We start from the raw sequence: 14,495 nt of genomic DNA, 5'->3' as shown, positions 1-14,495 counted from the left end.
GTACAGAGTCTATGTGGAGGCTATATACAGGGGGTGCAGGTACAGAGTCTATGTGGAGGCTGTATACAGGGGGTGCAGGTGAGTCATGTGGAGGCTATACAGGGGGTGCAGTCAGAGTCTATGTGGAGGCTGTATACAGGGGGTGCAGGGAGGCTACAGAGTCAGATGTGGAGGCTGTATACAGGGGGCAGGTGAGTCAGTGGAGGCTACAGGGGGTGCAGGTACAGAGTCTATGTGGAGGCTATATACAGGGGGTGCAGGTACAGAGTCTATGTGGAGGCTGTATACAGGGGGTGCAGGTACAGAGTCTGTATACAGATGTGGGGGGTGCAGGCTGTGGAGGCTATACAGGGGTGCAGGTACAGAGTCTATGTGGAGGCTGTATACAGGGGGTGCAGGTGTATACAGGGGTGCAGGTACAGAGTCTATGTGGAGGCTGTATACAGGGGTGCAGGTACAGAGTCGGTGGAGGCTATATACAGGGGGTGCAGGTACAGAGTCTATGTGGATGTGGAGGCTGTGGAGGCTATACAGGGGGTGCAGGTACAGAGTCTATGTGGAGGCTATATACAGGGGGTGCAGGTACAGAGTCGATGTGGAGGCTGTATACAGGGGGTGCAGGTACAGAGTCTATGTGGAGGCTGTATACAGGGGGTGCAGGTACAGAGTCGATGTGGAGGCTGTATACAGGGGGTGCAGGTACAGAGTCGATACAGGGGTGCAGGTACAGGTCTATGTGGAGGCTATATACAGGGGTGCAGGTACAGAGTCGATGTGGAGGCTGTATAAAGGGGGTGCAGGTACAGAGTCGTGGAGGCTGTATACAGGGGGTGCAGGTACAGAGTCTATGTGGAGGCTATACAGGGGGTGCAGGTACAGAGTCTATGTGGAGGCTGTATACAGGGGGTGCAGGTGCAGGTACAGAGTCAGATGTGGAGGCTATATACAGGGGGTGCAGGTACAGAGTCAATGTGGAGGCTATATACAGGGGGTACTGGTACAGAGTCAATGTGGAGGCTATATACAGGGGGTGCAGGTACAGAGTCGATGTGGAGGCTGTATACAGGGGGTGCAGGTACAGAGTCGATGTGGAGGCTATATACAGGGGGTGCAGGTACAGAGTCAATGTGGAGGCTATATACAGGGGGTACTGGTACAGAGTCAATGTGGAGGCTATATACAGGGGGTACTGGTACAGAGTCAGAGTCGTGTGGAGGCTAATACAGTGGGTACAGAGTCTATGTATACAGGGGGTGCAGGTACAGAGTCAATGTGGAGGCTATATACAGGGGGTGCAGGTACAGAGTCTGTGCGGGGGCACCGGTTAGTTGAGGTAATTGAGGTAATATGTACTGTAGGTAAAGTTAATAACTCTACCCATCAATCCCCTAACCTCAACTTCAGGGTCCAGTGCTCAGCCCTCAGAGATCTACCCTCCAATCGACACAGATCTTACCAGCAGGCAACATCACACCAGCCATTTAAACACAGCCATGATTTGTCGTCGAAGCAAAATGCACTGTCTAGTCATGTCAGCATAAACATTTTCTCAACATTTTTTGGTTGTTGAACATTGTGGCTTGTGACCTCTGCTATTTTTGTGTGTGCTCATCGGTCTCTTCACCTCTTCCCTCTCTTTGCACTTATCCCTGCAGCCCAGACATTGACCTTGGTGAGCAGTGACTCATAAGCGATGCCAGCCTGGAGACCCAAGATGGCATCCTACAGAGCCAAGATGGCACCAGCCAGCCTGCACAGAGCATGCCCAGTAGCTCTCTGTATGTATAGAAACAACTGTAGCCAGACAGACAGAAAGAGTAGATCCACAGGCCTGCTCGTATTACTTATTGCCTGCCTACACAACAACTGTGATGCAAAACTCTCTCATTCACACAGAGATATCAGAGGACGAGATAGTATTACCAGAGTGATAATTGATGATGATTATTATTATTACAGGTATTATGATGGTCTGTTATTTTGGACATGTTCTGTGAGGATGTCTTGAGTGTCTATTAGCTGAGCACTGCTGTGAAAAGGAGAGGACTGTACAGTTGTAAATAAGAGCACTAGTGGAGTCTCACACTGGGAAGATCTCAATTGCATTCTTCTTGCGTCCTGTCTCCTCATCTCCTTCCCAAATCCCGCTGGAGGAGAAGGTCAAAGGGGAAGGATATCTGGCTTTCTCATCTAATGGGTTCTGAGAAGGAGACAAGGACCTGAGGATGGGATGAGTATGCATTTGAGGTCTTCCCACAATCACACACTATTGAGAGTGCGAAGCACCAAATCTACACACACTAAGGCAGTGCTTTACTTTAACCACACGGGGGCGCCATATACTCTTGTCTTTTTTACTGGTTTTACTCCCATTTAAGTTTTTAACCTGATGCCCTAAACTTTTCATTTTCCACTTATTTTACACCGCACATTCCCTCATTGTTCAAAGAAGTTGTTAATATATACATATATAAAACATATAGAATGAACTAACTATTCAATGAGTTTATACTTCAATAAGGTGCCACCCTATTGCTGCTGTTGGACAGAGTTTAAATATTTTATAAAAGTTGTGTTTATTTATGTCGGGAGGATCGGAATCTGGTCGCCGCTGACAACCACACGTAAATGTCCTGGGTTAGAATCGATCTGCTTCTCTGTTTTTTTTTCTACGGCTGAGATATATTTAAAGTAAAATATAGAAGAAAGATCAAATAGTTTTATGAGATTAGGGTTGTGTGTTAGATTCTGTCTGATTGTGTGGAGTCCTGGACAGAGAGAAGAGAATAGCACATGTATAAGCAATAAGCAGGCGTTTTGTTCCTCCAGGACATTAAAATATAATGTACATAAATGTAAAGTTTCATTGTGTATATGATGTACACCATAGAAAGAGCAGAGCAGAAATTATAAGTCTGAGGTTATTATTATCAGAGTTAATATGAAAAATGTTCATATCTCATCTGTTTTATATCATGTGAAATAAATGTTGATGTTCTTAAATGATGCGGTGGGGGTTTATGTTATGACACAAGCTATGGATTTACATTTGTTTGAAACGTTGGGAGATTGAAGGAATGCCATTTCCAATGCTTCCTGCTGTTTTGGTTTTATCATGTTAAAATATCATTGGGGCGGCAGTGTAGCCTAGTGGTTAGAGCATTGAACTAGTAACCGAAAGGTTGCAAGTTCAAATCCCCGAGCTGACAAGGTACAAAATCTGTCGTTCTGCCCTGAACAGGAAGTTAACCCACTGTTCCTATTGAAAATAAGAATTTGTTCTTAACTGACTTGCCTAGTAAAATAAAGGTCACATTTCATGATCACTGATATGATAGAAGCTCTGATGGTGCTGAAGACGAGACATTGACAAACTTTAAAGATCAGGAAACTCCTTTCTGTGTCCGTTGAGGGACTGGGACTCCAGCTGGAAGTGTAGCCTACAGGCCAATAGCTCCTATGGACAATGCCACTGTCACACTAGACGCAGCCAATCACTCAGGTCATCGACACAGTAAGGTCAGTCACCTCCATTCTCACCCTCTTTCCCCATCCTACCACCACCCCCCCCACCCCTTCATGCTGGACACACATGAGTAGCTATGTTATTGAGGCTCTGAATCTTTTGTGGTCCCGGCCTGTAGCACTCTGTGGCTACATGGGCCTGGTTCCATTCCACTCCTTCCACTAGTTCCTACCCTTTCCATGCATCCTACCCTATAGTTCCTAATCCCTATCACCTTAAGTATTTAGTATTTTATTAGGATACCAAATAGCTACTCCTCTTGTACCTGTACTTGGAAGAGTCCTTTACATGTGGTCATGATCTCCTACCTTACATTTACAACTGAATAAGGCCTGGAGATGAAGAAAAGAAAATATATCCGCTTTGATGAATTTGCATGAAAATCTCGGCTTTATACAAAAACATAATTACACATATGCTAAGCCCGCTAATACAGTGGAGCACAGGTATGGTGGTCAGAATTGTCTAGATTTATGACTGAAATGTGTTAATGGGTGATTGACATCATTTAAAGTGAAATGTAGGGCCAATGTTCTGTTTTCTGGAACACTTAAAAAAAATGTTTATTGAGTACCGAAACATACAATATACTTGCAGCTCAACAACTACACCACACCAGTCATCCAATAGACTTCTATTCAGAGCGACACACAGAAGCATCCAGGGTCAACACCCTGCTCAAGGGCACTTTGACAGGTCTCCCACCTGGCCAAACCAAGATCCCCCCCACAGCTCCCCAGTAGCTGTCCCTCAACCGTTCGAGACCCCCCTCCTCCAAGGACATCAAGGACAACTAAAATCATAACAGCAATATATGTTTGTGTGCATGTCTGGCATTATTACATGTATGTGTGTGTTCTTGTATGCGTTTATGTGAATGAGAGTGTGTGTATATGTATGTGTACAAACACCTGCACTGCATCAGCCTCAGGCAAACCCGTGTCGTGCCGAAACTCTCTCCACTGCCAGAATCCCCCCGTCCGTCCGTTCTTCATTGCTGGGACTTGCTTGCTGGTTGAGATTTCCGCTCTTAAACTCCGTTGTTAGTTTAGCCTACATTTCACTGTTCTTAGTGGCAGAAAGCATTTTGTATGCAGTTTTCGGTTTGGCTATATGTTTCAAGTGTATGTGGCGGTTCTTGCTAGTATGGCGCCCTGGGTGACCCCCCCCCCGTCAGCGTCCCGCCCGGTTGCCCATGTCGCTCGTACATAAATCCGCTACTGATTTGTATTAGTCGATAAATACATCTCTTTGCCAAAGTTCGTCATCTCTCCCATGTCTTATTCGACTAGTATTTTTGAAAGTGTGAGGATAATAATTCATCCACAGTTGTTCTGAAATGTCTATTGCTTGCCAACGTTCCACTCCCTCCTCTATGTTTAATGTAACACACATACATTAATTAATCATTTCGGTTTCCTATTCTGACGTGAAGTTTGTTCTATAGAAGTTATTTGACTATGATGTGTGCCACAGAAAGTATTTGACTCTAGTCACAAGAATAAGGAAATTAGAATGTGGGGGGGGGGGGGGGGGGGGTTCGGTACAACACCGGCATTAGCTTTAAGAACACTGACCCTCAGTGTCATTCAAACGTACCTTTCAGTGTCATTCAAACGTACCTTTTTATTGTTTTATTTTGACATTTTTGACTGTCTTTGATCATCATTCTATCTCCCGCACAGCAACTCCATTCCCACGTGTCTCCAATTCCGCATCCCAACCCTCAGCTTCCCTCAGCCCATCCATCTATCTCTGCTAGCCACCCTCTAAGTTCTACGCAACATATATCTTTCAACTATGCTGTACAATTTCAATCTAATCTATAGAATCTACAAATTACGTGTGGAAGATAAATATTTTTACTAAGAGTATTAGTATATTAGTAATTAACTGACCGGTCTCTCCAGATCTCCTAACAGTACTATTTATAGGGTCAATTTAAGATCGATGCTATGCATTTCCAGCCATTCCTGAACCTGAGACCAGAAACAGGCTACCTGAGGACAATACCAACATAAATGGTCTATTGATTCTGTATCCTCACAACAAAATCTGCAGAGCTTTGATGGTTTTATGCCCCAAATATACAACATTTTGTTGGTGGTAAGAATTCTACATAATAATTTTAGCTGAAAAGCACGAGGTCCTGAATCTAGGCTTTATAGAAAACCATAATTACACATATGCTAGGCCCGCTAAGAGTGGAACACCGGTATGGTGGTAAGAATTGTCTACATTTATGACTGAAATGTATTCATGGGTGATTGGCCCTAACATTTCACTTTAAATTATGTCAATGTTTTTTTTTTTGAACAATTTTTTTGTAAATATAAAACAAATATAACAATAGTTCTCTGGAACACGTGGAACGGTCCACAATGCGGGGGACTACGTCATGGTTATGCCTCCTCCCCTCGCGTCCCGGTTGAACGCTCATGGTGAAGCAGCGCATGCGATTGGGAGAAAGAACCAACTTTTTTTAGGGGGGGGGGGGTAGTAGCCTACAACACAAAATAGCTTACTAAGAGCTGTGAACATGGCTGCAGTTACAACCAACGGTACCGAACAAGACTCCACACCGGCAAACGAGCAAAATGGAACATTGGCCAAGGGAGAGAACAGGAATAATAAGCAGGGCCCTGCAGACTCGAAACAGGAACCGGGTGACAACGAGGACGAAACAGAAATGGACGTGAGCAACGGAGACAGCAAAGAGGAGAAGCCTTCAGTCGCACCAGAAGTCGCGAAAGAATCGGTTTTACCCACGGAAAATGGCAACAAAGAAGACGAACCGGCCTGTGAACTGTCTGAACCGGTTAAAAGTCCCGTGGAGGGAATCCCTCCGAGTAGCACCGAAACCGGGGAGAGCACCGTGGAGCTGAATCAAGAACAAAGAGAGGAGAGCGTGTCCTCGCCTCCTAGCTCCGACAAGACCAAAAGCGAGGAATCCACGGAGAAAACCGACCACGGTATCAAAAGACGGGCCAGTGTGGAGATATCCTCCTCGGATGGAGAACCTCTCAGTCGAATGGATTCGGAAGACAGGTCTGTGCATTACTAATACACGACCAAATGTTGAATACAAAGCAGCGCAACAATGTTACCAGCCCACACCAACAATGATTCAATCTCGATAAGGTGTTGACGTTTGTGATCAAACTACATTGTCACTAGTTGCATTCACTATCCTTGCAATTATAGTGTTGTGTGATCTCCGTACTTTGTCTTTTACCAAACAACAGTTTAGCGTAACAATCGGGTTTGTTTTGCTACAATGCATCACCACCCAATGCGCAACGATGCGTTATGGACAGTTGACAACATTTGGGTACATGCATAGTTTTAACCGATAGTTGAATAGGCCTAGGTTTGCCTTTAGGTTTCAACGGAATGGTTCCACGCTGCACGTACACCCGCATCTGGACATAATGTCCATGTATGGCCTGCATTGCCACTTGGCCACCACGATGCTCATTGTGTAATAACGTAGCTACTATAACACCACGTTTTAAAAAGAGAGACACCAGCAATATGAACATTTCAGACTTGATTTTATCTTATGAACCAATTCAGTGAGTAAGATCGTCCAAGTTGGCATGTATCCTTGAAATCCGTTTGGTGAAAGTCCCATGAGTAATTTCACAAGTGGGGCACTGAGACAAAGAAAATTATAATCACACGCTAACATATCTACACACACACGCTAACATATCTACACACACACTTACAGACGTGTCAGTGTGGTCAACACAACTCCTCATCGCCTTCTAGTTGGTTTGGCCTTCTGGCTGGATCACTGTAGTCCTATACACACACACACACAGATTCTCACCCACATGCACATGAGGGAATCACACACACAAGTCTTTCTGAGATATTTAGATGTGTACCCAGAATTCTCCATGCCATTATGTGAACTGGCCCAGATGGAACTTCCACTGGATCATAAACTAGTGCAGAAACCAGAGAGTGAATCAGATCAAAGGTGTTAGAAATGAGTAATGATGTATGCAACTTGCTGCTCAACTCTCTTACAGTGCAACTTAGGATAATTTACTCGGGGTTGCTGCGGCCCTGCCGAAGCAGTGAGTTTCGCCGATCTGATTCACCGAACACTGCCGAATTCTGGTTACGCCTGTGTGACTCTTTATGTGCATGTAACAATAGAAGTCAACAACACACAGACACATGCAAAAGCCTGTATGCAAAAGTCCAGTGTAGATATAGGGTCCTATCGGCCATATACTAATACATATAGATTTGCCCCTGTACACGATGTCTGAATATCACTAGACTAGCCAACAGAAAATAAGTATATACACATACTTTTCTTATTCAGACGGAAGCAGAGAACTCAACCATTTCACACATATCCACCCTTCTCCTTTTGCTGCTAAAATAGTGGGATGATTCCCTTTCTGGATCCCAGTAGATTGTCTCAGTCTGTAGCCATAAGACGACCTGTAGCGGGTAGCTAACAAAAGAGACCCAGTTAAAGGCCTAAGACCCTGTGTTACTACATTTCAGCTCCTGTTGTATCTGAAGGAGAGGGGATCCCACCCCCCCTCTCCCCGTCCTGGTGTGTTGCTTTGTCTCGCCGGGACAGAAAGGCCTGTAGTAAGAAAAGAGGGAGTGAATGGAGGAGAGAGCTCTGCTGTTTGGGCAGCTGCATGGTCTCAATGTAACTTTTGTTCCCCTGCTGGCACTGAGGACCTCAGGAACAGAGCAGGGGAGCAGCTGGAGGCAGGCAGCCTTATGAGGTGTGTGTGTGTGTGTCACTTTCTCTTCATTCAGTCCAACATGGTGGCATTACTGAGTCACTAGTGCACTCTGAGAGGCTTTGTACGTGAGGCCGAAGGGATATACTTCTGTCTATAGTGGCCTGAGATTAAAATCCGCCATGACACCCTCACATCCTCCTTGTAGATCCAGCCATACTAAACCTCATATGTCCCCAGAGAAGTGGCACCGTCTGTTGAAGAGCAGTGTCGGCACATGCTATAAAGGCACTAATTCACCAATATTTAGTGACCGAGGCTGTCCAAACCCATGACTAGAACCGACCGCAAGGCGCGACTGAGGGTAGTGCGAACGGCCCAGTACATCACTGGGACTAAGGTTCCCGCCACCCTGGACCTCTATACCAGGCGGTGTCAGAGCAAGGTCCTAAAAATTTCCAAAGACTTCAGCCACCCTAGTCAGACTGTTCTCTCTGCTACGACACAACAAGAGGTACCAGACCGTGAAGTCTAGGTCCAAAATGCTGCTTAACAGCATCCAACCTCCCAAGCCATAAGGCTGCTGAACAGCTAATTAAATGGCTGTATTGACCCCTCCCCCTTTTTTACGCTGCTGCTACTCACGGTTTATCTATGCATAGTCACTTTACCCCTACCTACGTGCACATATTACCTCAATTGCCTCGACTAACTTGTACTCCTGCACATTGACTCGGTACCGGTAGCCCCTGTATGTAGCCTCGTTATTGTTATTTTGTTACTCTTGTTTTTTTACTCTAGTTTATTTAGTAAATATTCTTAACTCTTTTTCTTAACTGTATTGTTGGTTAAGGGCTTGTAAGTAAGCATTTCAAGGTAAGATGTGACTGATAACATTTGATTTGTTATGTAGTACAACAGATCTCTGTGCTGACCCCATCTCCCTCCCTCTCTCTCAGTATCAGCAGTACTCTGATGGACATGGAGAGCACAGCGTCCAGCGGGCGCTCCACACCTGCCATGATGAACGGGCACGGCCCAGGCACCGCCACCCCGTCGGTGGGTAAGGGCGTGGCATACACCTGCTGCTGGGACCAGTGCCAGCTCCTCTTTACCACCAGCCCAGACCTGGCTGAGCACATCAGGGGCGTGCACGTGGACGGACAACGGGGAGGGGTATGTTTTTTTTCTTTTTCTTCTATCCTTCACTTCCTATATCATCTTCTCTGTCCTGCCTGCCTGCTCACCATCTTCTATCCCCTTCCTCCTTCACCTTCGAGTTTTACGCCTCCAACTCGTCTTCTCCTCGCCCCCCCCCCCTCTTCTCCACCACCACAACCCTGTCTTCAAAATATCAATCCCCCTCTTTTCCATCTTGAAGATAATCCAAACATCCTGTGTTAAACTAACTCCAGATGAGAAGTACTACTCCACAAAGACCGCTTGATGTTTTATCTCTCTTGGAACTGTAGGTTCAGAGAGGGGGCAGGGGTCAGTTTATGGGGGCTTGAGTTTCTAGGTGCTTCAGTTAAAAATGGTCCGTCATTGAATTTAAATATGAAATGTCCATCTGCCAACTACTACAATTCTCTAGGATAGTAGGACATTTAGTTTCTTACATTGCATCTTGGGTAACTCGTAAGAGCTAGGTTGTTCGTGACCTGTGAAGAGACGTGTGTTTAACAGTGTTGCTTTCCTCTCGCCAGGTTTTTGTGTGCCTGTGGAAAGGCTGCAAGGTGTACAACACCCCGTCGACCAGTCAGAGCTGGCTCCAGAGACACATGGTCTCACACAGCGGAGACAAACCATTCAAGGTGAGAAAACGCCTTCCTTTCTTCCATTTTTCTGTTCGGTCGCTCGCTCGCTCTCCCTTCACTGTCTCACACACACACCATCAAAGCACTGACTCTGCAAACCACATCCTCATGTCATATACAGGGCCTTCATCGTATTGATACCCCTTGGCTTATTCCACATTTTGTTGTGTTACAGCCTGAATTCAAATTGGATTCAATTGTTTTTCCCTCGCCCATCTACACACTACCTCATAATGACAAAGTGAAAACACGTTTTTTTTGTGTTTTTTTTTTGTCTAATTTATTGAAAATGAAATACAGAAATATCTCGTTTACAGAAGTATTCACACCCCTGAGTTAATACATGTTAGAATCACCGTTGGCAGCGATTACAGCTGTGAGTCTTTCTGGGTATGTCTCTAAGAGCTTTGCACACCTGGATTGTACAATATTTGCACATTTATTTTTATATTCTTCAAGCTCTGTCAAGTTGGTTGTTGCTCATTGCTAGACAGCCATTTTCAAATCTCGTATTAGATTTTCAAGCCAATTTATGTCAAAACTGTAACCAGGCCACTCCGGAACATTATTCAATGTCGTCTTGGTAAGCAACTCCTGTGTATATTTGACCTTGTGTTTTAGGTTACTGTCCTGGTGAAAAGGTGAGTTTGTCTCCAGTGTCTGCTGGAAAGCAGACTGAACCAGGTTTTTCTCTAGGATTTGACCTGTGCTTAGCTCTGTTCTGTTTGTTTTTATCCTACAGAAAAGTCCTAGTTAATGACAAGCATACCCATAATTGATTTTGATTTGAACATGATGCAGCCACCACCATGCTTGAAAATGTGAAGTGGTACTCGGTAATGTGTTGTTGGATTTGCCCTAAACATAAAGCTTTGTATTCAAGACATAAAGTTAATTTCTTTGCCACATTCTTTGCAGTTTTACTTTAGTGCCTTATTGCAAACAGGATGCATGTTTTGGAATATTCTGTTCGGGCTTCCTTCATTTCAGTCTGTCAATTAGGTTAGTATTGTGGAGCAACTACAGTTTTGTTGATCAATCCTCAGTTTTCTCCTATCACGGCCATTAAACACTGTACCTGTTTTAGTCACCATTGGCCTCATGGTGAAATCCCTGAACGGTTTCCTTCCTCTCTGGCAACTGAGTTAGGAAGGACGCCTGTATCTTTGTAGTAACTGTGTGTTAATAACTTCACAATGCTCAAAGGGATATGCGATGTCTGCTTTTAAATTATTTATTTTTACCCATCTACCAATAAGTGCCGTTCTTTGCGAGGCATTGGAAAACCTCCCTGGTCTTTGTGGTTTAATCTGTTTGAAATTCACTGCTCAACTGAGGGACCTTACATATAATTGTATGGGTGGGGTACAGATATGAGGTAGTCTTAGAATGATTCTAATGATCTCCAACACAATACACTTGTCACACACTCCCCTGTGTGAAGCTAATGCATGATATTATATTGAATGGTTCCATTGAACTGTGCCTTCTATAAACAGACCTACAGTTTCCCCTGTATTAAACCCATTGAGCTATTATTGAAATAGAAATCAGATAGATTTCAAATAGAATGACCAATACTGTTATTCTCTATGTAAGTGCTGTTGTATAAGCGATCTACCGTTAAATCTACTAGTCGGTCTTCTCACCGGTGTCGTCTCCATCTTTGTCAGTGTGTGGTGGGGGGCTGCAATGCCACGTTTGCCTCCCAGGGGGGGCTAGCGCGCCACGTACCCACCCACTTCAGCTCCCAGAACTCCAACAAGCTGGCCAATCAGGGCAAGATGAAGGAGGATTCACCTTCAAAGGCGGGGCTTAACAAGAGGCGGAAACTCAAGAACAAACGCAGGCGGTCTTTACGTACGTATCCGAGAAACACACACACGCACATATAAACACACGCAATACACACACAGCATATGTCTTATTTTCCTTGTCGGGACCTAAAATTGATTTCCATTAAAAATCCTATTTTCCCTCATTGTTGCCCTAATTTTAACTGTAAACCTAAGCCTAAAATAGTCTTTGTCCTCTGGGACTTTTGGGCATTTCTGGTACCCATAAGGATGGCAATACAAGCAACCACAAAAGCAAGCATGTGTATACACACACAGATATGCACGGGCACACACTCAATCATACAATCAATCAATAAACCAATCATGTACTCACTGATCAGGTTGCCTGGCATTCAAACCAAGTGTCTTAACCAATCGGGTGGTGGGAAACGTTTTGATGATGAATATCTACGAGGGTCAGATCCATCTGATTGGCTAATCCCCTCTGACCTCCCAACCTATGAACCTCAGTTTAACGCTCCCCCTCTCTCACCCCAGTGTGTTCTGTCCCTCCAGCACGACCTCACGACTTCTTTGATGCCCAGACCATGGATGCTATCCGACACCGGGCCATCTGCCTCAACCTGGCGACACATATAGAGAGCCTGGGCAACGGACACAGTGTGGTGTTTCACAGCACGGTTCGTAGTAGCACACACTCACCATCACTGTCATCTACCACAGCATGGTCAGGGATCCAGCGGCAGCAGACCATGCAGGGTCCTGCACACACACTGTACTTCACTGTTCAGACAGCAGAGGGCGCAACAGACCTACAGAATAATGGTGTCAGCTGTACAGAGGAGTTTATTAGTACATTATTTTTTTACTTTTTACTTTTATTTAAGCTGGGAGTCATGCTGAGACCACGTTCTCTTTATGCAGATGAGGCCTGCATGAACACATCAATACACTACCATTGCACTATTATTACATGTCTTTCTTACACGCATCAATTACACAATATGTGAAAAGTAATCAGAACCGTATGAAACAAACACATTCTTCAGTAAAAAGCCCTCTAACATCTGCCTGAAATGCTCTGGAGGCACCAACTCTAACTTTAAGGACTTTTGGAGAAAAACTCAAATCAGATTTACCTAATTCGGTGGAGATTGAAGGGCTCTCCAGGGTTAGCCATCCCTGAGTCCAGGCCTGGTAACTTCTACGTCTGAAGTTTAACAATAAGGTAAGGTATGATGGCAGTTTATAGACAAAATAAAGAGCACAGTGCCTCGATCTACGAGACTTCGCGTTGGGCCAGCCTACTTTCTGATACAAAATGCAATGATATGTACGGAACCTATCGCCCGTAATAATGCACTGTGATAAACTGCCCAACGGCTTCAGTACAGTGGCAGATGCATTCATATAGACAAATCCCCATAATCAATAACCCGGAATGAATGTTGGCTGGATGATTTTGTTTTCTGCTATTTAAACAAATACAGCGTTTGTCCCCATATTGGAAGCCTATTTGACTGATTAATTTCGTAACTTATTCATCAACATGCTTTTCGTTCATCCAGATGCCCAGATGTTTATAAGAGGGGACACGATCAACGAGGGCACAATCCAAAGTACTAGGGGTGTAACTGTTCATCAAACCCACGGTTTGATATGTTTTTGCGGGTCACGGTTCAGTTTCGGTGAAATCCCCTTCACAATATTCCTGTCATTCTGTTGTGACAGGATTGTCATGTTGGTCCTCTCATGTTTCCACTCTGATGCTGCATTTGTCACCTTCTGGGAGGTGGGAATTTACAGAGTTGTGAAGTCATAAATACCAGTTGGATGCGTTCATGTGATTTGAACTCGTTGAGAAATGCCAGTAGCTAATTGCCAACAAGCTGCGTCAACCATAAACTAAAAGTACAGCCATCATGCTTGTAAACATGTTGTTTTTTTTTACCCACAATAGATATTTTTTTTATTAATGTTTTGCTGCATTTAACTGCCAAATGCTGCTCGAGGCTATTTCCTTAGTAGGCGACACCCGAGGTAATCATGTGGGAGAAGTGTGTGCTTCAGATCATTGACAAGTTTCCCACAAGTAAGTACCAGTTGGAGGGCCATTCAAGTGGGTTTTCCCCAATCATATGTGGTAAATTCCCACTTGGTTACAAACACACCATGACACTGTCTCCTTCAGTGCCAGATGCGCAGTTGGGATGCTCATAAAGTGGCATGTCTGTAGCACGGCACATCTCCTATTCCAGGGTAATGTGATGTCGGCCACTGTTACGTAAGCACAACACAGGGATGCGTTGGCCAATTCATTCTAAACCTCATCTTTGGCTTGCTCATATAGAGCGGGTACAACCTGTTTGCTTAAATAGGTGCAAGAGGAAGTTTGTAAGGCGCTGAAACCCCCCCCTATTCTCAATCACTGTAATTGGGTATGTCTGTGGTTATAAAGCAAATAATGAAACGCAGCCTACCTATCGCTCTTGTAATGTTTTGGCCCAGTCTGAGTCAGCTGCCAAGGAATGCTTGAATGCCGAGGTGAGACGATGTGGTGTTTCTTTGCGTTTCCGTCTTGCACCGGTGTACTCAGGTGATGTCAGAGTAAATGTGTCAACACATTTGAGGT

At 44.7% G+C, this 14,495-nt stretch overlaps 2 protein-coding genes across 9 annotated transcripts in view; both read left to right on the top strand.

Annotated features, from left to right (window-relative positions):
- LOC135514827 (pleckstrin homology domain-containing family A member 5-like) overlaps positions 1-3,003 on the top strand; it is a 194,564-nt gene extending 191,561 nt beyond the window's left edge. For all 6 annotated transcript variants that reach the window (XM_064938466.1, XM_064938465.1, XM_064938464.1 and 3 more), the window contains one exon: positions 1,656-3,003. The gene's annotated coding sequence lies outside the window, so the exon portion shown is untranslated. The remainder of the gene's footprint in view (positions 1-1,655) is intronic.
- A 2,994-nt stretch (positions 3,004-5,997) lies between these two features.
- Positions 5,998-14,495, top strand: part of LOC135514826 (zinc finger protein AEBP2-like) — a 54,559-nt gene continuing 46,061 nt past the window's right edge. For 2 of the 3 annotated variants that reach the window (XM_064938459.1, XM_064938460.1), the window contains exons 1-5: positions 5,998-6,574; positions 9,207-9,423; positions 9,954-10,061; positions 11,738-11,924; positions 12,401-12,543. In XM_064938459.1, coding sequence (XP_064794531.1) covers positions 6,066-6,574; positions 9,207-9,423; positions 9,954-10,061; positions 11,738-11,924; positions 12,401-12,543 — 1,164 coding nt within the window. In that variant the 5' untranslated portion in view covers positions 5,998-6,065. The remainder of the gene's footprint in view (positions 6,575-9,206; positions 9,424-9,953; positions 10,062-11,737; positions 11,925-12,400; positions 12,544-14,495) is intronic. The other variant, XM_064938461.1, reaches the window with a different exon arrangement.

The sequence above is a fragment of the Oncorhynchus masou genome, chromosome 26, assembly GCF_036934945.1.
Source record: "Oncorhynchus masou masou isolate Uvic2021 chromosome 26, UVic_Omas_1.1, whole genome shotgun sequence".
Taxonomy (NCBI): Eukaryota; Metazoa; Chordata; class Actinopteri; order Salmoniformes; family Salmonidae; genus Oncorhynchus; species Oncorhynchus masou.
The sequence above is the reverse complement of the archived record's forward strand: the minus strand, read 5'-3'. Positions and strand labels throughout refer to the sequence as shown.